The sequence below is a fragment of the Telmatherina bonti genome (assembly GCF_933228915.1).
Source record: "Telmatherina bonti genome assembly, chromosome: 4".
NCBI classification, from domain to species: Eukaryota; Metazoa; Chordata; class Actinopteri; order Atheriniformes; family Telmatherinidae; genus Telmatherina; species Telmatherina bonti.
In genome coordinates this window covers 35,219,242-35,244,014 of record NC_136622.1, presented here as the reverse complement: position 1 = coordinate 35,244,014, position 24,773 = coordinate 35,219,242, and the positions used below count along the sequence as shown (strand labels likewise).

General features: G+C 41.7%; 2 protein-coding genes across 12 annotated transcripts in view; one reads left to right on the top strand and one right to left on the bottom strand.

Annotated features, from left to right (window-relative positions):
* Positions 1-953: 953 nt before the first annotated feature.
* On the bottom strand, positions 954-7,804 carry LOC306754398 (V-type proton ATPase subunit S1-like; the record flags this gene model as incomplete). Its single annotated transcript, XM_079238407.1, has 11 exons — positions 7,692-7,804; positions 6,129-6,255; positions 5,960-6,034; positions 5,191-5,384; positions 4,957-4,997; positions 4,777-4,862; positions 4,541-4,690; positions 3,057-3,214; positions 2,848-2,898; positions 2,541-2,778; positions 954-1,163 (listed from the first exon to the last, which is right to left on the bottom strand). The coding sequence occupies exons 1-11, from the start codon at positions 7,706-7,708 to the stop codon at positions 954-956; spliced, it is 1,347 nt and encodes a 448-aa protein (XP_079094533.1). The 5' UTR covers positions 7,709-7,804.
* A 13,435-nt stretch (positions 7,805-21,239) lies between these two features.
* The window catches only part of vps13d (vacuolar protein sorting 13 homolog D), a 94,395-nt gene continuing 90,861 nt past the window's right edge, over positions 21,240-24,773 (top strand). For all 11 annotated transcript variants that reach the window (XM_079238976.1, XM_079238975.1, XM_079238982.1 and 8 more), the window contains exon 1: positions 21,240-21,707. The gene's annotated coding sequence lies outside the window, so the exon portion shown is untranslated. The remainder of the gene's footprint in view (positions 21,708-24,773) is intronic.

Sequence of the window (24,773 nt, the reverse complement as noted above, 5' to 3'; positions counted from 1 at the left end):
GTCTGCCTACTGAGTTTTTTTTCTCTCTGAAATCAAGAAAAATGACTAGCATAAAAAAGTTTTATACATTTTTTAAAAATTTAATCTACAAAAATCATAAATATTGAAGAATTGTGAGAATTGCAATTTAAATTGAATTGGCACCCAAAAAATTGGAATCGAATTGGGACAAAAGCCCTACTTATTATTTTTGCCCTAACATGGGGAATGTGAGTGATTGATCAGTGATCGGCCCCATGGAGACCGTTGATACACAGGACGTCCCGCTGCGCTGCTGTGATCTCCTGGAGACGTGACGGCAGACAGAAGCAGCTGGATGTGCCGAGGTTCATCCTCGTGCAGCTGGACGTCGCCTCACGGTGCTGATGGACGATCAATCACCACGTCAGCAGTCGCAGATGAGACATGACTTCAGGCTCAAAGTAAAAATGAGACCAAAGCAGCATGTGGACACTTTACTGATGTTTTATTGGATTCACAGCAACGACACGACAGTTTAATGCAACAAACATGATTATCAAAGCAAACAGCTTTTATAGATTTTCTTCAACAATAAATTTCAGATGTTTTTGCTGAAACACAAACCTCACACACACACACACACACGTTACTGCAGTTCCAACCATAAATAACTTTTTTTTTTTTTAATAAATAATCCCATTTTTCACCATCTACGTCTTCATCATCCAGTCCCACTGGAAACACAAACGTCACACATAACCTACGATAAGTAGCATTTTATTTATTACATTTTCTCAAGTTATCCTACGTTCCCTTATTAAACGCTGGTCTGACTGGAGCGGTTCCAGTTTCAGTCTGACCGACTGAAAACTAACGTCTTCATTCACACATTTCACATTGAAGGTTCAGTCCGACACGTCTGTGCAGAGAAATACGAGATGAAACATCACTGGAAGAAACACAGAGAGGGGAGGAGGGTGGGGGTGGGGGGGTCACTCTGTCTGCGGCACAGAGATGGCAGGACCCTTCGGGTCGTCGAAGCGGTCCATGGTGTGGAGCTGCATGATCATGTGCAGGCCGTAGGTCAGCACCAGCACCATGAGGAGACTGGTCATCAGACCCATCCAGATGCCCGGAGAGAAGAAGCCCGCACAGTCGCTGGCGTAGGAGAACTCGCTGCCGCTGACGTTGAAGCCCTGGATCTGCACGACGCGAGCAAGACAAAAGACACAGCTGATCATTAAAGCATAACGCGGATCATCCAGACAGGAGGGAACAAAACGTCTCGATAAATTCCATCGTTTCACCAGAAGAACAAAAAGTTTCTCAGTTCATCAGGTACTTCCAGTTTCCATGGTTACGATTGAGACGAGGAGGCATCAGTGGGACCAGAAGCTGCTGCTCCAGAACCGTTTCATTCAGCCTGCAGGTTTTCCATGTGTCCCTGCTCCAACGCACCTGACTGATAAGTGAGCAGCATTTCATTGTCTGACAGAACCGTTACATGTGAGCCAGGTGTGTTGGAGCGGGGACACATGCAGGACAGCGGCCATGCCACTGCACCATCCCAGCTTGGTGAGCTCCTTCACACACACACACACACACACATACACATACACAGTTTCAGCTGCCATCCCTGGTCCCAGACTGATACGAGCCGACGGATCTCCTTCCCGTTCTTTTACATTTGTTCTTAAATTCTCCCGTTTTCTGGCGTTTTGCTTTTAACTTTATTATTTGCCAACAACCGTAGTTTCCGTGACAACGACCTGCTTTAACCGGAAGGCTGCATCTCATTCACGAAGCACAAACTGAGCCGTCAGTCAGTGAGAATGCATCCTTCAGCCGCATCGCTGGTAAAGCTGCAGGATTCAGACGGTGTGGAAAGAGCCGCAATCTGACGGCGGTTCTGGTTCTGCAGGAACTGGACCAGTACTCATTTCTTCCTGCAGTCCAGGTGAGAAGATGAAGAACGTGACGGAGCTAAAGAACCTGTCCTGGATCAGACCTGACCTTGTTTCCTGCAGGGGAGAAGACGGTCGAGGATCCCGGACTAATTTACACAAACAGAGAAAAATTACTTTGATTTTAAAGACTAACTATTAAATACAGATTTTATCTAATTTTTTAAGCTATATTATTTTTTAAAAAGTTGTTTTTAAAAGAAAAATCTTGTCAATTCAGAAAAACCAAATGATTATTTTTTTACATATTTTTTGTTATAAATCTGGAAAACTGAAAGGAAATATAGTTTAATTTGGTGAAAACAGATGAATATAAATCATAGATATGAAATTATTTTGCATTTGTCATGAATGTATTTCACCATCAAGCCAGCTGGATTTAAATGAAACGGAATAAAAATGATAATAAAAAAAACTTGATTAAACCCCTAAGAAAAAAATAATTTTAATGCCATAAAAGATGATAAAAATGATATTTTGTGGGACATAAACCTCCAGCTGTTAATCAGATAAAAGTGAAACGTTCCCTTCATGATGATTTCATGAGTTTTAAATCTTTACCAGCATCACCATGGCAACACTTCAAGCCAGGAGCGATGATGATAAAACTCTGACCTGGAAGTCCTCAAACGAGACCCTCCACTGGTTGGCGGGGTCTTTGGACGAGCGCGGGACGAGCTGAGGCCAGCGGAAGCTGCTGACCGACTCGCAGCGGTACGAATACTCAGCAGGAGCGTAAACGTTCCTGCTGCCGTTGAACGTGGCCTTGGTCCCGTCGTACTCCAGCTCCACGCCGTCCAGAGTGAACCAGCGGCGTGCAGACACCGTGTAGTGTCGCTGGCTCATGGCGAAGCTGCAAACACACACACACGTTACCTCCACCCTTCAGCTTCGTGTGTTCCCATGCTCGTGTCTGACTTACATCAGTTTGAAGCTGCGGTGGCCGAGGACGTTCTCATAGTTCAGAACCAACCTGCAAATAAACGTGAAAAACAGGATGAACACTTCCAACATCTGCTGGCATAAACTGGATTCTAGCACATCTCCAGCTACGGCCTACTGGTAACGCTGGTAACGGCTAACGTATAACCCGCTCCTCAGACGTCATGTAGAGGCGTGCCAGCGGAATACCTGGCTTTGCTTTTGTCGCAGCTGGAGCCGCTCAGTCTGGGACTAACACCTTCCCCAAAAGTAGACGGAGTCAGGTCGTGTTCCTCCCAGCGGCCGCTACGAAGGATCCCCACGGAGAGGCCTTTCGCCCACAGCAGGATGCAGGTGTTCTCCCCCTCCTTTAGACGACAGGGAGGATGAATAGGTGAAGGAGCTAAGTACTAAGAAGACAACTTTATTGGTACTCCTTTCCAGAACTGTCCTCTCATAAAAGCCCCTCCAGCTAGAAACCTCTGATTATGGATAATGAAGGATGTTTCCGACACGTTCAGCTGCTCTGTCCTCTTATAACCCATAACTTTATTTTGTTTATTTTGTTTTGTTTGTATCAGTCACACTCAGTTTGTCCATTTCCAAAAATAAAACAATCAAGTAAAACAAAAATAAAATAGGCAGAAGCAAAGCTTATATGCCTCATAATGTCCACCAACAAGTAGAGTTACCTTAAATTATACAAATAACAAAAGTAGATGCATTACATACACAATGTGTGACTTTTATAAAGTTGCATATCTCTCAAAAACAAACTGATAAATAATCTTTTTAAATAGAATTACTATTTTTTACCTCATTACTGAGTTTATTCCACAGTAGAACCCTCGAACGGACAAGCGTCTCTGTTTCACCCCTGTTCTAGATTTTGGAACAATAAATTTACAACGATCTCTAAAGTTATATTTAGTCTGCTGAAGCTTAAAGTAACTTTTGACACCTTCTGGAAGAACATTTTGTTTAGCCTGAAACATTACTTGTATCGTCTTATTGTAAACTAAATCATCAAAACATAAGTGGTCTTAAAACGGAGCCCTGCGGGACGCCACATTTTCTTAGTGACTGGACACAACAAATGTGTTATGTTAACCTTTTCATGCCCTTTGTTGCATATTTGCTTAAAAATCCCTTCTGTTTTTAAATTTTTTTGCATCAATTAATTTTATTTTGTTATTTATTTACTGTAATTTCTGTATTATTTTAGGTCATTTAGTTTTTTTTAATAAATGTATTTTATATCAAATTACCTTTTATTTAATTCGAGTATATTTTGCTTAATATATTTTGCTGTATTTTGTTTTTTTTACGTAATTGTGAATCAATTAAAATGCTAAATGTGTGTGTGTAAAAACATTTGATGTGTTTCTCTGCTTGCTTCTCAGGCGGTATCTCTGGCATACATCGCTTGTTGACCTCCGTCCTGCCGCCTGCACCCTGACCAGCCCAGCCAGACGGCCACCCTTCCTCCTCCTTGTGCAGCTCAGTTACACATTGGCTTCCTTAGATGGGTAACTATGTTAAAGTTATTATAAACTGGATTAATAATGAACTGGATTATAACTGGACACCGACATGAAGTGAATTCTAAACTGGATTTTGACGGACTGTTTGGTCTGGATCTATCTTTTGGCTGCAGCAAGAAGAAGAAGAAGAAAAAGAAAAAGATAAATCACCTTAAACTCCACTGGACTGTAGATCCCAGCCATGTCCTTGACCTTCCTCTGCCTCTCCCTGTCTCTCCCTCGGTCTCGGTATCCACCTCTGTACTGCAGCAGAGAGCGTCCGCCACCCTGGCTGTCCTCCACCGACAGAGACACCCCCTCCTTGTGCAGAGACACAGTCAGGATGTCATATCGACACTGATGGATAATAACATCCACACATGACGGGTCGGGAACAGCCGCCTCACCCTGGAAGGCCTCAGGCCGGTGTAAATGGCCGTGTAAGGAATGGACTGAGTCCTCATGATGCTCAGGACCTGGCCAATCACCTCATCTGGAACCATTTTACAGGATCAGGACATAAAGCAGACATTAAGATCTCAGTGGAAGACTAAACTTTGGGTTAAGCAGGTGATGAGAGGACTCACCGTTTCCACTGAGAAGCTCCTTCACAGACATCAGATCAGCCCTGAAAGACGAGCAAATGAGACTTTTTCCATCTAAAACGCTGATTCTTCTTCCAAAACATAAACTCTGGCAACATGCAGGGAAATCAGAGGTACCGAGTCTCACCAAACATCAACACAATGAACGTATTCCATCGTAATAACATCATTATTGTGTGAAGCTGATTTGTTTTCAGCCGTGTTTGGCGTACGAACCCGACAGTGTAGGGCATCCTGAACACCAGCAAGGCAGGCGAGGAGGCGTTGAGTCTCAGCTGGCTCAGAGTTTCTGGGTCCATGTACAGAGGGGAGGTCTCCAGCTGGTCCTGCAGCTGACCAATCACAGCGTTGGAGGCAGGCCAAGACACGGCGGGCAACACCAGAGGGGATGACGACGCCTTCAGAGCTCCCTGCAGGCAGCAGAGTAAATAGTCTCAAATAAAACAAGCTCATCTCATCATCATCATCATCATCATCATCATCATCGTCCTGGAAGAACTCTTTGACTTTGTTTCACACGTATTTTTAGGAAATAAAAACTTTGTTTCCACCGTATCCATAGAAACCAAACAGCTGGCAGTATATTTAGACGACAGTTTCCTCCATGTTTGGACGCTCGCTGCTCTTCAACGCGAACCGAGTCGACTGTTTAAGCTACATTAGAGATGAATAATCACAGTAAACTGAAACAAAGGCATCACTTTTTAGAGAAACACAAGTCGTTTAGAGGTTTTATTGTAAGAAGTAACAGATTTAAGCTGCAGCTCAGGAAGATTTTCTTCATGTGTGTTGTGGAGAACTCACTCACATCCCACCTGAAATGTTCAATGTCTAATGAAACAGCTGGAACTGGGACCTTACTGTCCAGCTGCAGTCTGGAGACGTTCATGACTGAACAGGCGTAAAGCTTTTCATTTTCTTTTCATGCAGAATGTTTATTGTTCATTTTCCTGTTTAACCAGAACAAAGATGACACTTCTCTTACCTCAAGGTTGGGAAACACGGTGTCCTGCTTGTTTCCAAAAGCACCTCCATACACGGTGAAATCCTCTATGCTCATCTGGAAATAAAGAACGGAAAAAGGCATGAAGAGATGATAAACGTTAGGATTAATCAGCTTATTATGGTTCAGGCGGAAGCTGAGTGTTGCAGACCTTGTCCTGCAGGAACAGAAGCACGTTTCGTGGCCCAGTGTCCAGAGCGGTTTCCAGGTAGGAGGAAAGCTGCTGCTGCCCAATGATGTGACCGGCCACAGGCGGCGAGCGAGGCGGAAGGCTGACCCTGGTGAGGGGGGTAAAGTATTCATATTACATAATGAAGCTTTAAAACAGTTTAAATAACGGTTTCTATTCTCATCACAGCTGCTATCAGGTGTTGTGCTGGATCGCCAGTCGGCAGCAGGACCAACACACCTTTTTTCTTTTTATTAAACAGAAACATTGTATATTTTAAACCACTTAATAGCTTTACTTTGATGAGTTGTATTAATAAATATATATAAATATATATATATACAGTTGTGCTCATATTTATTCATACCGTTTCATGAAAGAAGAAAAAAAAAACAGCTGCCTGTGAAATAAGCTGAAATTGATTAAAGTAATAAAAAATAAAAAATTGATGAAAATCATTATTTTCTAATTCTGACTCAATAGAAATACTTTTTAAAAATCAAACAAATAAGATAATTTATTACATATTACATCACTCATAAAGTAATATTTAGTTGAACAATCCTTTAATGTTTCCGCTCCAGTCAGGTGTTTTCTGTTCCTCTCAGTCAGACTTCTGCACCTGTTGACAGGTATTTTGTCCCACTGTTCAACAGAAAAGTCTCTAATTTGTCCAGGACACATTTGTTTGTTTGTTTGTTTTTGTTTTCAACTCAAATGAAAAAACAGTGTCTTATAAAACTACATTTTTAGTTATTGTTCCTTTTTTAAGTGACTGTTGTAAATTCAGCCTTTTCTTTAATGAAAGGGGATGAATACATATGAGCACAACTGTGTGTGTATATATATATATATATATATATATATATATATATATATATATGTATGTATAAAGGCTAAATAAGTTCAGATGGTGTGATGAAAACTTCAGCTGCATATTAACCAAACTAATGTTCAAAACATTTGTTTGGAGCTCATAGTTTGACTATAGCTTAAGTGGTGAAGATGCAAAGAATGAAGATGAGTTTTAACAGGCCTTAATAGAAGCAGCATAATACATAACTGAATAAATAAAATTATGGGGAAAAAATAGTTGCAATTGTAAATCCTCTTCCTAATCAGCTCAGTTGATTTTCACTTAAACACACTGGAAATGGAAATATGGAAACTCCTCTGCATTATCAGATCATTCAGACTTCAAGTGTGCAATATGTGCTTCAATGCATAATAATTTGATCCAATATAGACTTAATGATCACGTGTATTTTAATAGTTGCTTGTGTATGGGCGTTAAAAGCTGCAGTGCTGCGTTCAGGTACCTCAGTGACTCTGTGGCAGGTGGCTATTTATCATCATTAGAATTACATTTTATTTTCTTTCTTTTTTAGCTGTTTGTTCATTTATTTGCATCTCCCAGATATCAGCCGACATAATAAACCATCAGATAGCCTTCAAAACACCGTGAATTTAAAACAGATATCTAAATATATATAAATAATTAAAGAGAAAATGGTGAAAAAAAATGAAACAATCCGCATTACGCACCCCTCGCTTGTCCACATAATCAGCGGCACCTGCTCATCACATGTCCCCGTGTTCAGAGTCGCAGCCAAAGCAACAAAAACCAGCAGAAATGGTGAAATACATGGGAGGCTTAACGTCCCTGTCGGCGCCATCTTTACCGTCTCTGTCACCGCAGAAACATCCGTGACGTCACCGGGCATTACGTCACCGAACGGGCGTAATATATATATATATATATATATATATATATATATATATATATATATATATATATATATATATATATATATATATATATATATATATATATATATATATATACATATATTCCTACCCCTTTTTAGACCTGTCAACAGAAAACATGGGTATTGTAGAGGCTATACATATATGTATGTAGAAGAGTATAAATAATGTTGACCTGTCTGAAAAAAAAAAAATAAATAAATAAATATATATATATATATATATATATATATATATAAACATATATATGTGTGTGTGTATATATACATTTTGACTATTATAAATGTCATTGAAGAAATATGTTACTAATTTGACTAGATATAATTCAACACATTTTATATTAACAGAAAAAAACACTAGACATATAGATTTACGCTGATATTTCCTTGTGGGATCGGTAATTTTTCATTTAATTTTATGTGAAATTAAAATATTTTCCAGCAACAGTGGAGTAACAGATGTCTATAAACATTTTTCATGTTATTTCAGCTGAAATTAGAGAAGGCACAACCGTAAAACTGAGGAATCAGATCTGTGATGATTAATTTTGTTCCAGGATGTGTTACATATATTTCTGTTTTGCTCTCGTTTTTTCATCCACACGTTCTCACTTATAAATTATTTGTTTTTGTTATGTAATGTTTCAATGGTGTTTTGTCTCGCTTAACCTGGAAAGAAAGTTTAATTGTATACAAAAAAGCCTTACGTACGGCAAAAACAGCTTATTATTCATCATTGATAGAGGAAAACAAAAACAACCCTCGGTTTCTTTTCAGCACTGTAGCCAGGCTTACTAGGAGCCGGAGCGCTGTGGAGCCATGTATTCCTTTCTCACTTAGCTCTGATGATTTCATGTATTTTTTCAGGAATAAAATTGACACTATTAGAGATCAAATTCACAATACTCTTCCTTCTACCTATAATGTTGAGCCTGTTGTGGTCTCCGAAGCATCCTTAGAACCAGGATCTGACTTGTGTCTAAATACTTTCTGTCCTGTCCAACCCTCTGAATTAACTAAAATAATAGCTTCATCTAAACCATCCACCTGTATCTTAGACCCTCTCCCAACGAGCCTCTTTAAGGACATTTTCCCTTTAATTGATACATCTCTATTAAATCTTATCAATATGTCTTTAGTGACAGGATATGTACCACAATCATTTAAAACTGCTGTAATCAAGCCTTTACTTAAAAAGCAATCTCTGGATCCAGAGGTGATAGCAAATTATAGACCTATATCTAACCTCCCGTTTATGTCCAAAATTCTGGAGAAAATAGTTTCCGCTCAGCTACATGCCCACCTAAGCAGAAATAATATATGCGAAGAGTTTCAGTCAGGATTTAGAGCTCATCATAGCACTGAGACAGCATTGGTGAAAGTTACTAATGACCTTCTTATGGCCTCAGACAAAGGACTTGTGTCCGTACTTATCTTGCTTGATCTTAGTGCTGCATTTGATACAGTCGATCATAACATTCTGTTACAAAGACTAGAACAGGTGATTGGAATTACAGGTACAGCGTTAAGCTGGTTTAAATCATATTTATCTGATAGACTTCAGTTCGTTCATGTAAATGACAAGTCCTCCTCCCAAACTACAGTAAGTCATGGAGTTCCTCAAGGTTCTGTACTTGGACCAATACTCTTCACGCTATATATGCTCCCTTTAGGCAAAATTATTAGACAGCATGGAATAAACTTTCATTGTTATGCAGATGATACTCAACTATACTTATCCTTTAAACCATATTAAACAAATCAGCCCAATAGGCTACAAAATTGTCTCATAGACATAAAGACTTGGATGTCTAGAAATTTTCTCCTCTTAAACTCAGATAAGACTGAAGTAATTCTTGTTGGATCTGAAAAACTCAGAGCTAAATTTTCCGGTTTTGTAATGAACCTGGATGGCATTACTTTAGCTTCCAGTGCTACAGTGAGAAACCTTGGAGTAATATTTGACCCTGACCTGTCCTTTGGCCCACATATTAAGCAGGTTACTAAAACAGCCTTCTTTCATTTACGTAATATAGCCAAAATTAGGGACATTCTGTCTCAGAGTGATGCAGAAAAACTGGTTCACGCTTTTGTTACTTCGAGACTAGATTACTGTAACTCTCTATTACTGGGCTGTCCTAAATATGCCCTGAAAAGCCTTCAGCTGATCCAGAATTCTGCAGCCAGAGTCCTGACCAGAACCAGCATGAGAGATCATATTTCTCCAGTTTTAGCCTCTCTTCATTGGCTGCCTGTTAAATCTAGAATAGAATTTAAAATCCTTCTCCTTACATATAAAGCCCTCCACAACCAGGCACCACTATATATCAAAGACCTCATTGTTCCTTATATACCAAGTAGAGTACTTCGTTCGCAGACTGCAGGCTTACTTGTGGTTCCTAGAGTCTCAAAGAGCCGAGCAGGAGGCAGAGCCTTTGGTTATCAGGCCCCTCTCTTATGGAATAAGCTCCCAGTTAGTGTTGGGGAAGCAGACACCCTCCCCACCTTTAAGACTAGGCTGAAGACTTATCTTTTTGATAAGTCCTATAGCTAGGGATGGTTAGCATCCCTTAATTATGCTGCTATAGGTTTAGACTGCTGAGGGACATTTCCTGATACACTGAGCTTCTTTCTTTTGCTCTTTATCTCTTTCTTTTACCCCCCCCCCCCATAACAGTGTTGCATCATTAACATGTATGTCTCCTGTCTCAGCAGGTCTCCCTGGCCGGGTGTAGCAGTTCCTGTTGTCTGTTGTCTTTCTGTCCTCTTCCTCCCACACAGCAGAGGCAGATGGCTGCCTGTCCTGAGCCGGGTTCTGCCGGAGGTTTCCTTCCTGTTAAAAGTGAGTTTTTTCCTTCCCACTGTTGCCAGTGTGCTTGCTCAGGATGGGAGATTGAGTTGGACTCAACTCAATCTGTTGGTTTCCTTATATAGGCTATTATGAATTGGCTTTCATTATGTTTTCCTCTCTGTCTGTAAAGCGTCTTGAGATGGCATTGCCGTGATTTGATGCTATATAAATAAAGTTGAATTGAATTGAATTTTGTTTTGTTTGTTTGTTTGTTTTGGGTTGTTTGTATGTGATGCAAAGTTGCTCGTTTAGGCTTATATCAATTGTTATATTTGCATATTTATTTATTTTCCATAATTCCCCAAACAATAATGTCGTACCAAGACTTTCAAAGTGTAACTGGAATTTGATCTTGTTTGAGGCTGCTTTCCACTGAAGCTAACTCTCTGAATACAAAAAAAATATAATGCAAATTTTGTGTGCCTCACCTAATTTCATCTGATCATTTATTCACCAGAATAAATAATATCTATCCTCTAATGCTGTATCTAAACCATCTGGAAAAAATCCCCCTCCCATCTTCACATGCAGCTTCTCCGGGGATTGTGCCGGACAGAAACAACAACAGAGCTTGTTGTTATGAATGGAATTAATTGTCACTATAAAGATGTAATGAATAAGTTTCTATTGTGTGTTTTATGTGAAGGGATGGATCAGGGAGAGAGCATCAGAGTGCTGATGCTGAAAATAATTTTTGGTGAACATGGTTATAGGTTTGGAATATAAATTAAACTGCATGCAGAGAAGGAACAAATGTGGAGGATTGTTATTGTCTGGAGGAAGAAAAGGAAGCAAAGCTTGGTTAACAAACTGGGAGAAGTGGAGGTGATTGAGGAAGAAAAGTATCGGAAAGTTTAGCTGGACAACAAACTACACTGGAAATGCAACAAATAAGCTGTCTACAAAAAGAACAGAAGAGATTTCTTTTAAGGAAACAGATTATTTAATGTCTGGATCAAGGTGTTACATGTTCTAGAAAGCTGTTAAGGAAAGTGCAAACAGCTTTCCAGCCGTCTGTTTGGGCAGCATCAAAGTCAGAAACAAAAGGACCAAAGAAGCTGATCAAGTTACTTTTCAGCTAATTTAATAAAGTCTGTCGGTTCCCTTTCAGTCGATTCACTTGGTACAACCAGTGCTTTAAGTGGAACAAAATAAGTGGTACTCCCTTAATGACTCGCTGTCAGTTTGTCGTCCAAATATTGGACAAAAACATGGCTGATACTTATATGTAGATCTATAAATTGATCTGTAGATTAATAGTTTTATAGCACAGAAATGACAAAAAAACAAACACAGAAATCCACATTTGCCAAATTCAAAGTGCCATGGAAACACTTTTATGAACTTCAAGCCTCATTGCTGGACATTAAAAATAACACTGAAAAGTAAATATATAAGCTTAAGGTTCATTAACCCTTTCATGCATGAATTAATAAAAAAAAAAGTGAAACATTTTTCTAAATACAGTATTTTACCTTTACAAATATGCAATGATACTTTTTCCGTTAATTATTGATATTTTATATATATATATATATATATATATATATATATATATATATATATTCACAAAAAGTTAGGGATATTCAGCTTTTGGGTGAAATTTCACAACAAGCCTAAAATGCATTCAAACCTGTGCAGGTGAACTTAATGTGATCTTCTATAAGCTTTTAAATGCACATGTCCAACTGTTAAATGTTTCAATAAATTTTGCACAAGTTGCTGTTCTCTAACAAGGAGCTTAACGGCAAAAATCACGGCAGGTGTGTGATCCTTGAATTTACCAATAAATGTCCTGGTTCAATTAGAGCTGGTGTTTAAACAGTTGTCCTCATCATGCTGTTCACATTTTGACATCGTGAGACCAAGACGACACCTAACAATGGAACAACAGTCCCTTGCCATTGCGATGCTTCAAACAGGACGTTCTCAGACAGAAGTGGCCACTGAGCTTGGAGTGTCACAGAGTGTCATCAGCAGGTTGCAACAGAGATATCGAGAGACTGGAAGAGTCACAGAAAGGCCTAGAAGTGGACGTCCTTTGGCCACATCCCGTGCTGATGACTGCTACATTGTGAACACTGCCCTGAGAAACCGGATGATGAATGCCACTCAACTCCAGGCACGTTTAAGAGAGGTGAGAGGCACCCAAGTGTCACGTCAGACCATTCGAAACCGTTTCCGTCAGCGTGGTCTGCGTGCTAGACGACCTGCACGGGTACCTGACCACACCACCAGGCACAGGCATCATCGTCTTGCATGGGCCAGGGAGCATTTACGCTGGACGAGGAACCAGTGGGCCTCAGTGCTTGTGAGGAAGATGCAGGCATCCCCTCACTAATCAGGTGCTGTTTTGTCACTCGGACATGTACATATCCCTTTATTTCTTTGTTTCTGTTGATGTATTTGTTCACTAAAGATGGATCCTATTTAGTTGAACGATGCATTAATTTGGTTTGTTTCTGTATATGTTTTGGTTGGCTTCTAACCTCTCTCTCTCTCTCTCTCTCTGAGGTGATCTTGGAGATCAGCAGTGTCATGGAGGCGCGCCCATGAATGTTGCTGACAAGGGCCTGGTGTGCTTAATTAGTTGGTTGGCACAAACCAAATGGCCTGAGGAGAGGGGGGAGATTGGGGAAGAAGTAGTTAATCTTTATTTGTGTTGATTAGTATTTCTTGTTTTGATTATTAAAGTAAAAGGATAAGGTGTGAGGTAATTTAGTATTTTTCTAGTGGTGTTTAGAGTTAAGCTGTATTGTATGTTTTTAAGATTTGTACTTGTGACAATGCCCCTGTGTTTTGCATTAATGAATATGGTTCTCGCCTATATATACTGGTGGAGGAATGTGAATTGAAAACAAAAGGGGGAAAGGTGTCTGTGCATGTGAAACTGAAAAGAAATCTAAGTAAAAAGAAACCGAGCTCTGCCAATTTTGATGTCCCGTGGTTCTTCCTCCTCTTCTTCCTTTGGCTGTGCACCTGAGGGGACGTCGCCATTCTGCACTCCCTAAGGTTAAAACCTTACACTTGGTATCAGAAGTGGGATGTGATGCTGCTGACCTGGGTGTACACCATATAAATGCCAACATGGGACCAAAACACAATTCTAAGTTCAATAAGGCTGGCGATAGTGTTCCAGTGGAGGACCCAGAGGAGGATACGTCGGGAGGTCTGCCAGTAGCCACACAATCTGGGGAGGAGATGCCAGAATCTGTGAATATTAACTCTATCTTCAGTATGTTGCAGAGATGCCTTCAGTTCCAGAATGACCTGAGTTCCAGGTGGGATAAGGAAGCTGTCAAGCAGGAAAAAAGATGGCGACAGATACAGGTCCAAGTTAATAATCTCAGAGATGATCTGGAGATGCAGCATGGGAGGGAATCTCAACCCCAGATGGATCCTCCTGAGCAGGAAGAAGAACCAGAGCTTCAGTTGCTTGCTAGAGGTGAGCCAGTAGTAAGGAGTTGGGCCCAGTCTGCAATCCCCAAGTTGGAGGATGGAGATGACATTGAGCTGTATTTGACTACTTTTGAACGCTTGGCAACAGCTTATCAGTGGCCAGAGAGAGACTGGGCAGTGAGGCTGGTACCACATCTGACTGGAAAAGCACGTGCTGCATATGTGGCCATGGCAGTGGATGACACATGTGATTACAAGAGAGTCAAGGAGGCCATCCTAACAAAGTATGAAATTGGTGAAGAGGTGTACAGACAGAGGTTCAGAGAGCCAGACATTCAACCAGGTGAGACACCCCGAGAGTTTTATAACAGACTGAAAGACCTTTATCAGAAATGGATGCAACCAGACAAGCGGACAAAGGAACAAGTTGGGGAGGTCCTTATATTGGAGCAGTTCTTCCGTTCTCTATCTCCTGAACTGAAAGTGTGGGTAAAAGAACGCAATCCACAATCTGCCAAGGAAGCAGCTGATTTAGTGGAGAACTTTCTTGCTGCGAGACGGGGACCAAAGACCTTTCGCTATGACCCACAACATAAGCATGGTGTTGGCCAAGGTAAGTCTGTGGGGTCTGGTGTGGGTAGTGGTCCAGGTCAAGCGTCTGGATTAGCTAGACCTAGAGAGAAAAATGTATCTTCCAGTAAGTCCAGGTCCTCAGTTAACCCTGTTTGTTATTTTTGTGGTCAGGAAGGCCACATTAAGCCTGAATGTCCCCTAAGACAAGCTAAAACTGCCTACTTTTGTACTGTGCCCCGACCAGGGCATAGAAATATTCAGTGTGGAGGTAGACAGCAAATAATGGAGGTCAAGATTAATGGTAAACCAGCTCAAGCCCTTTTAGACACCGGTAGTATGCAGACACTGGTCCATCCTGTGGTTTTAAGGGGTGAATGTCAGTTGGAAGGCCAAGGCCTTCATATTTCTTGTGTACATGGGGATCATAAAGTTTATCCCACTGCAGCAGTGTACATTGAGGTGACAGGACAAACTTACCTGTTAACAGTGGGTGTAGTGGAGAATCTAGCACACCAGGTTATTTTGGGTCAGGATATTCCAGTCCTGCAAAAGTTGGTTCAGTCTTGTAAATCAGTTAATGTGGTAACAAGGTCACAAAGGCAGACTCAGATGCTGGGGAATGGAGATAAAGCTGGAAATAATGTTAAATTGGATGGGATTGTGAGAAAACCACAAAACGCTCAAGCGCTGACAGAAACTGAGCTGAATATCTGGTCAGAGTTGCCTTACTATGAGTCTGAGATCCCTGCAGAGAACCTGGCTAAGGTGAGAAAAAGCAAGTGCAGGAGGAGACTAGAGAAAATGGCTGGAACTGTAAAAGTTGGGTCACAACAGCTGCCATATCCTGATGAATGTGACGTTAACATGTCAATTGATTTTCAGCAATTACAAGTGCAGGATGAGTCGCTGAAGGATGCCTTTAAATATGCAGTGTCTGTTGAGGAGGAAAATGTTGACACTAATCAGGTAGGAGAGTGTTATACCCTTCGGGGGGGATTGCTCTATCATAAATCTGCAGAGTCTGAAACAGAGAAGCTAGTAGTGCCTCAAGTTCTGAGGGATCAGGTTCTAGATCTGGGGCATAATATCCCATGGGCAGGGCATTTGGGGTTTAGAAAGACCTATGACAGGATTGCGAGCCGCTTTTACTGGCCGGGTCTTTATACAACAGTTCAAAACTATTGCCAGTCATGTTCTGTGTGTCAGTTATCGGGGAGCAAAAATGTCCCAAAGTTCCCACTGCAGCCACTTCCCATCATTGATGTCCCTTTTAGTAGGATAGCAATGGATATTGTAGGTCCCCTAGAAAGAACACAAGCAGGTAATCGGTTTATTCTAGTGGTGTGTGACTACAGTACTCGTTACCCTGAAGCTTTTCCTCTTAGAGATGTCACAGCTAAGCAGATAGCTTATGCACTTCTTCAACTCTTCTCTAGAGTAGGAATTCCCTCGGAAATATTAACTGACCAGGGAACTAATTTTTTGTCAAATACACTTAAGCAGGTTTACAAATTGCTAGGGATAAAGAGCATAAGGACCACACCCTACCACCCCCAGACTGATGGTCTGGTGGAAAGGTATAACAGAACATTGAAGAGCATGTTGAAGAAAGTTGTTGCAATCAGTGGAAAAGACTGGGACAGGTGGCTGCCTTATCTTCTTTTTGCGTATCGAGAGGTGCCTCAAGCATCAACTGGATTTTCGCCATTTGAACTTTTGTATGGCAGGCAAGTGAGGGGTCCTCTTGATGTACTTCAAGAGTCCTGGATGGGCAGTGGAGGAAGAACGGCAACGAATGTTCTCAATTATGTCCTAGAAATGAGAGAGAGAATGGAGAAAGTAACAAAGCTGGTGAGGAACCAGATGGAAAAAGTTCAGCGTGGTCAGCGAACATGGTATGACAAGGGAGCTCGACAAAGATCCTTTGAGCCAGGTCAACAGGTGCTTCTCCTCTTACCAACAACTGAGAATAAACTGTTAGCCCAATGGCAAGGTCCATACAGCGTTGTTAGGAAGCTGAGTCCAGTCACGTATGAGATTGAGATACCTGAGAGACGGAATCCAAGACAGACATTTCACATCAATCTGCTGAAAGAGTGGAAAACCCGGGAACCCCCAGTCAGTCAGCAGTTGTTTGTTCAAGCTGTGGAAGAGGAGGAGGAGGTGGATGGTGAGTTCACACCTACCAGCGGTTCCTCATCTGCACTTGATCTGTCTCATCTCTCTCTTAGCCAGCAGCAGGAGCTGGAGTCCATTGTTCCACCTGACCTTTTCCAGGAAAAGCCGGGGACAACCAGTTTAGTGGAACATGACATACACTTAAAGGACTGCATTCCAATTAGGCAGAGAATGTATCGGATCCCTGAAAGACTGGTCCCGGTGCTGAAGGAAGAGGTTGAGGTCATGCTGGAGCTGGGTGTCATAGAGCCCTCCACCAGCGAATGGAGCAACCCAGTGGTGCTGGTAATCAAGAAGGATGGGAGCATCCGTTTCTGTATTGACTTCCGAAAGGTAAATGCACAGTCCGTGTTTGACTCTTATCCGCTGCCAAGGCTGGATGATCTCATTGAGCGAGTGGGTCAAGCAAAGTTTATCAGTACACTGGATCTTTGTAAAGGATACTGGCAAGTTCCTTTAACTGAGGCAGCAAAGCCTGTTACTGCTTTCAGGACTCCCCAGGGACTGTGGCAGTTTACTAAGATGCCCTTTGGACTTCACGGTGCACCCGCCACATTCCAGAGGCTCATGGACAAGGTCTTGAGAGGTATGGAGTCATTCTCGGCAGCTTACCTTGATGATGTTGTCATTTACAGCAACACTTGGGAGGAACATCTCATCCATCTGGAGAAGGTCCTACAGAAGATTCGACAGGCTGGATTGACAATAAACCCCAAGAAATGTGCATTGGCAAAGCATGAGCTTCAATATCTGGGCCACATCCTGGGAAGTGGCATAATTAAGCCGGTGAAGGATAAAGTAGAAGCTGTCAGAGCCAGCGAGCGACCAACAACCAGGAGACAGGTTAAGTCTTTTTTGGGCTTAGTTGGATGGTACAGGAGGTTTATTAAGAACTTCTCTGCACGTGCTGCACCACTTTCGGATCTAACCAGGGCAACAAAGACAAAGATTGTCTGGGAAGAGGACCAGGAGAGAGCTTTCCAGGATTTGAAGGCAGCTTTGTGCCAAGAGCCAGTATTACAGAGTCCAAACTTCAATCTGCCATTTACAGTCCAGACAGATGCATCTCGCAGGGGCATTGGCGGAGTTCTACTCCAGGGAGAAGGAGAGGACAGGAAGCCTGTGGCTTATGTCAGTCGGAAATTGTTCCCACGGGAGACCAGATACTCAACAGTTGAACTGGAATGCCTTGCCTTGAAATGGACGATTGACTCTTTCAAATACTATCTGTTGGGAAGGGAGTTTACTCTTGAAACTGACCAGAGGGCTCTCCAGTGGCTGGAGTCAATGAAAGACACTAACAGCCGCATCACAAGATGGTTCCTATCTCTACAGCCTTATAGGTTCTGCATTCAACATGTGCCAGGGAAGCAGAACACAGTGGCAGACTTCCTTTCCCGCCAGGAGAACCTGGAGCCTTCCGAAGGGGAGGGAAATGTGAGGAAGATGCAGGCATCCCCTCACTAATCAGGTGCTGTTTTGTCACTCGGACATGTACATATCCCTTTATTTCTTTGTTTCTGTTGATGTATTTGTTCACTAAAGATGGATCCTATTTAGTTGAACGATGCATTAATTTGGTTTGTTTCTGTATATGTTTTGGTTGGCTTCTAACCTCTCTCTCTCTCTCTCTCTCTCTGAGGTGATCTTGGAGATCAGCAGTGTCATGGAGGCGCGCCCATGAATGTTGCTGACAAGGGCCTGGTGTGCTTAATTAGTTGGTTGGCACAAACCAAATGGCCTGAGGAGAGGGGGGAGATTGGGGAAGAAGTAGTTAATCTTTATTTGTGTTGATTAGTATTTCTTGTTTTGATTATTAAAGTAAAAGGATAAGGTGTGAGGTAATTTAGTATTTTTCTAGTGGTGTTTAGAGTTAAGCTGTATTGTATGTTTTTAAGATTTGTACTTGTGACAATGCCCCTGTGTTTTGCATTAATGAATATGGTTCTCGCCTATATATACTGGTGGAGGAATGTGAATTGAAAACAAAAGGGGGAAAGGTGTCTGTGCATGTGAAACTGAAAAGAAATCTAAGTAAAAAGAAACCGAGCTCTGCCAATTTTGATGTCCCGTGGTTCTTCCTCCTCTTCTTCCTTTGGCTGTGCACCTGAGGGGACGTCGCCATTCTGCACTCCCTAAGGTTAAAACCTTACAGTGCTGTTCTCTGATGAAAGTCGATTCACACTGAGCAGAAATGATGGCCGGCAACGATGTTGGAGACGTCAGGGAGAGCGCTATGCATCAGCCACTGTTGTCACCAGGCGAGCTTTTGGTGGTGGCGGTGTTACAGTGTGGGCAGGGGTGTCCACTTGGTACAGAACTGCCCTACACTTTGTGAATGGTACAGTGACAAGCCCATACTACCTGAATAACATCATTAATCCAGTGATTGTGCCCCTACATGAACAGCACAAGCCTAATTTCATCTTCATGGACGACAATGCTCCTGCTCATCGAGGCCGCATCATCAGGGAACGGCTGTTGGAGACTGGTGTACCTCAAATGGAATGGCCTGCACTCTCTCCAGACCTGAATCCCATGTGGAGGCTCGAAACCCTGCACCCCAGAACCTCAATGACCTGAGGGCTGCCCTTCAAGAAGAGTGGGATGCCATGCCTCAGCAGGCAATAAGTTGCCTTGTGAACAGCATGAGACGTCGTTGTCAAGCTGTAATTGATGCTCAAGGGCACATGACGAGATATTGAGACGTTCAAATTTTTTGTTGTGGTGTAACTACCATTGTTGTTACCTTTTGTGTTGAATGAATTTTTTGAGATGAAGAAATCAGTAACGCATCCTTCTACTTAAATGTCTTACTTTTATGATATATCACTGTAGCATGAACATATTGCATTTTCCATAAATTTTACCTGAAAGCCAAATATCCCTAACTTTTTGTGAGTAGTGTATATATTGTGAGTAGCGTATATATATTTAGTGTATATATATATATATATATATATATGAGCATAAGGGGGAGGAGCCTGAAATGGACCAAACCACTACGAGGAATTACAGGGATGTGCGGTTCCAACGCTTTTCAAGTTTCAAGTTCATTTTACTAGTTAAATCATTCTGCTCAAATCCTACATTTATTTGTTTGTGCAAGAGCGCATTTGTGGACAACTTTTGTTTTGTTAAGACCCATTTCTAAGTCACGGGCAGGAACACGGAAGCTGGCAAAGAACCTAATAAAAATATGAAAACCCTTTTTTATACAGTGTACGCAATCAATTTAGGCTGTTTTTAAACAAATAATAACCAGAAGTACAAAGATTGAGATGGTGTGTTTTATTTTGGTAAGATTCTAACTAGCTGCTCCACATAGTTTATTTATTTCAGAAGTGAAGGGCATAGACCATATGTGAAAGATAGACGGAGCCTCCGGCGGTTAAAAGTGAAGCCTGTGGGGAAGTGCATAAAACTGCAGTTCCCCCTTCATCCATTAGGGGCTCCAAAACCAAGTGAATCCTCGTAGATTCCCATGTTAAGACCAACTTCACAGCAGAAATAAATATGTTTAAAGCCTGGTTCAAAAATTCCTTTTCGGTTTAATAGGTCAGGTTTACCTCCATGACAAATGTGGGGGGAGTGAATTTTTTTCCAACTCGCCCGTTTAAAAGTAATTGAATCTCGAATTTCGGCATATTTAGGGGCGTGTCCTTTTGATTGACAGGTACCCGATCTCCCGCTACAAGTAAGAAGAATATAGAACAACTGCGGTTTTTAGCCGGTTAACGACGCGACTTAGCTTTAGCCCGCTTAACTCCGTTAGCTGGTTAGCTCCTGTTATCTCCAGGTTAGCTCAGTTAGCTCTTAGCTACAGAAAGCTCGGAGTTCGCTCTATGTCAATCATCCATCATGACGCTCACAGCCCCCCTCTTAGCTCCACCTCTTTGCCCATATTTGTATTTTCTGGGCCAGACGACGCGCATGCTCCTATCAATTCACCTCTTCAGAAACCCACGGGCGACGTCACGGAAGCTCCGCCCATGTCCTTATATGCAGTCTATGGTGACGGTTCAAGTCGCAGCGGCTTACAGCCAGTCAATGGGCTTCATTACTGAAAACCCCCTTCACGACCTACCATATATATTTATTTGAGCACAATCACAATTATTAAGAACACGTAATTTTAATCCATTTTATCAGCTATAACAAATCAGCAACGCATTACATTCGCGTCTATAGCTCGTTGAAGAATTGCGACGTTTGCATTTCTTTGGACGACTTACAATATATTTCGGCGCGCCCTGAACGCCGCACCAATGGAATGGTTTGTTTTCGTCACGTGACAGGAAGCGACAGGAAGTGTGTTTACTTGGGATGCAGTGACACTTACCCTGAAGTTTGGAAACAGCCTTATCGATCCAGTGTTCCCGGATCTTATTCTTAAATTCTAATAGAAACCAACACAGTTGTTGATACCTTTTATTCTGATTTGAAGCACATCGACTGTAATTGGGGTTTTTAGCTCTGAACTATGCGTGCTAGTGTTAGCTGAGCTGCTAACTGGATCACAACCTTGTCCTGTCCGTCACAACAACGACGCCTTAATGCGAGTTATATGTGGATATTTTTTATTTAGATTGCTGTCACTTTGTCTTCAATGTCCTCAGGGTTCTTTTTAACTGGATAAAGTTAAAAAAAAAAAAAAAAAACCGCTGATAATTGATGCTATGCAGGTCTCTTCAACCCTGTCCTGACTGGTTTTGACAACATGACCCAACGTCAGTGGCGTTAGCCCGACATGGACGCAAGGCTGGCCCCATTAGGCCACCGTCGTCTCTGGAGGTAAGTTATATCTTTATTTGTTTTTATTGAACATTTTGTACACAAATACAGGGCATTTTATGCACTCAATTGAAAATACTTTGACATAAAGACACACATCGATAGTCATCAGAACAGGTGTCATAAAAGGCAAGTTTATTTGTTCAGCACCTTTCATGTTCAGGCTTCTCAACCTGCAGCTTCTGGTTCTGCAGAAACTTCTCGAGATTAGTTGAGCGACAGCTCTTTGCAGAAAGTTAAATACTGGGATGTAGATTTTTTAAAAAAATGTTTTTTACTCCCTGCAGGTGGAAACATGGTTGAGAAACTGGGAAGTATGTTGTTCATTCAGAAAATGTACATTTCGGTGGAGCTGGATGCAAAAAGCTCCTGTATGTCTAAAGAGAGGAAATGCCATGTCTCTTTTTATGTATGTTTACAACCAGCAAGGCAAGTTTATTTGTACAGCACCTTTTATGTACAAGACAATTCAAAGTGCTTTACATAAAACATTCAAAGCATTCCAGAAAAAAAGCATAAAAGAAAATACAAATAACAAAATCACAATAAAATCATAAATTATATGAAATTATTACAAGCAGAATTAAGTAAAAGTTACTGTGCAGATGTCATGCAGGCACATAAGAAAAGAAAAGTTTTTAACCTACATTTGGTGAAAGTTTAATCTCCACTGGCAGATTATTCCACTTGTTTGCAGCGTAACGGCTAAATGCTGCTTCTCCATGTTTAGTCTGGACTCTGGACTCTGGTCTGGACTCTGGTCTGGTCTCTGGTCTGGATTCTGGTCTCTGGTCTCTGGTCTGGACTCTGGTCTGGTCTCTGGTCTGGATTCTGGTCTCTGGTCTCTGGTCTGGTCTCTGGTCTGGTCTCTGGTCTGGACTCTGGTCTGGTCTCTGGTCTGCTTGGTTTATATTCTCTGAACATATCCCAGATGTATTCTGGTCCAAAACCATTCTGGGATTCTGTAAACAATCAGCAGGTTTTGAAATCTATCCTGTGATTGACTGGAAACCAGTATAAACTGGAAACCAGTGTAAAAATTTTAAAACTGGTGTGATGTGTTCAGACCTCTTAGTTTTAGTTAAAGCATCTGGATGAGCTGCAGATGTTTAACGCTCTTTTTAGGAAGTCCTGTTAAAAGACCGTTCCAGTAATCCAGTCTGCTGGAGATGAGTGCATGGATGAGTTTCTCCTGATCTTTCTGGGAGACTAAACTTTTAATTCTGTTGATGTTTCTGAGTTGGTAAAAATCTGTCTTCGTGACAGCTTTTATGTGGCTGCTGAAAGTCAGATCTGAGTTTATCAACACTCCAAGTTTCCAGACCTGATTGGTGGTTTTGAGAGCTGGAGTCTCCAGGTGTTTACCAACGCTGACCCTCTTCTCTTTGCTACCAAACAGAATAATCTCACTTTTGTCTTCATTTATTTGAAGACAATTCTCTAACATTAACAGAAAGTCCAACATTAAGGTTAAATTTAAGTAAAAGGAATAAAATAAATAATTAATTGGAAAAAAGTGATTAAATAAAAAGGAAAACAAACAAATAATTTAATAAATGAGAGTCCAGTCAGTTACATGCTAGGGGTCGTTGAACATATTTAGTTCCTCATCGGCTGTAAGAAGATAAAATGCAGGTTTCCTTTTCATCAGCTTTAAGGCGTTGAGCTGGTCCACAAGATCTTTTTTAAATGCAGGGCAGAGGGGTTTTGTTTTCCTCCATCTGCCGATGGGGATGAAAAATATAGCAAACAACAATAAATTGTTAATTAAAAAGTCACTTTTTGTATTGTTTATATTTACACCAAACACAATATTATTCCTGGTGAGGGGAGCCGATAGTTGGAATTTTGTTTTTATGCATTTCTGTAGATCTTTTAACAGTTTATTGTGGAGTATTGTTAAACAATGTTACACGTTTAGCTGATTCCTGATTGTTAGCGGCTTTAAGCGAAACCATGCTGGCACCAGCGTGGTGACAGTGTCCAGACTGTTTCGAACGACTTCTACTGCCATTAACAGCAGGAATATCAGTGTTTGGATAAAAACCATCCAGGAAACTACAGTTCTAAACCAAAACAACGAAGGAAAGGCTGGACGTTGTAACTTCTCTCCTGTTTTATGTAAGTGTAGATAAATCTCTGCCAGTCAGATGTTAAATGCGGCCACAGACGGTGTAAACTTTATCCTGTAGCGTTTAATACTGCTAAGTAGGGCTCTCACCACGAAGTATCCTGTCAGCTCGGTATCAATTTAAGATCAGATTTAGACTTTAAAGGTCAGGTTGACCCGTAATCTAAGGATTAAAAAAGTTGTCTGACTGCAGCGAAACAAGTTCCTCAAGGTGTCACCAGGGCCGGATTAAAAGTGCACAGGTCCGGGGGCCCAGATTGTTCCAGGGCCCCCCTTCCCCATGGCAACATTGTGAAAATTGTGAATGACACACTCAGCCAGTGGTAGCAATAGCAATACGCTATTGGTTGTTGTGTAACTATCTGGCTTTTATGTCCATTTTGTTTCATGTCCAAACTGCTGGTGTTTGCCCCATATGGGGCCCCAAGAGGGCGTGGGCCCCTGGGCCTGTGCCCATAATTCCCATTGGATGATCCGGCCTTGGGTGTCACAATAACCAGGACACTGGAAATATCAATAAAAAACAGAAGGCAATGATTAACAAATATCATAAACCAATCAGTCAATCACCACTTTATTTGTAGAGCACTTTCACAGACCTCAGAGTAACCACAGTACTGTAAAGGTAAAATAAAATAAATCAACATTAAAAGCTCTAAAATAAAGACGACAAACTAGTTAAAAAGACGAAATAAGACAGAAAAAACTTGGTGGTCCTGGCTTGGGCTGTCCGGTCTTCGGGTCCCCGCTGGTGGGTCCTGGGGTCCTGGTGGTCCTGTCTGGGGCTGCCCGGTCCTCGGGTCCCCGCTGGTGGGTCCCGGGGTCCTGGTGGTCCTGGCTTGGGCTGCCCGGTCTTCAGGTCCCTGCTGGTGGGTCCCGGGGTCCTGGTGGTCCTGGCTGAGGCTGCCCGGTCTTTGGGTCCCTGCTGGTGGGTC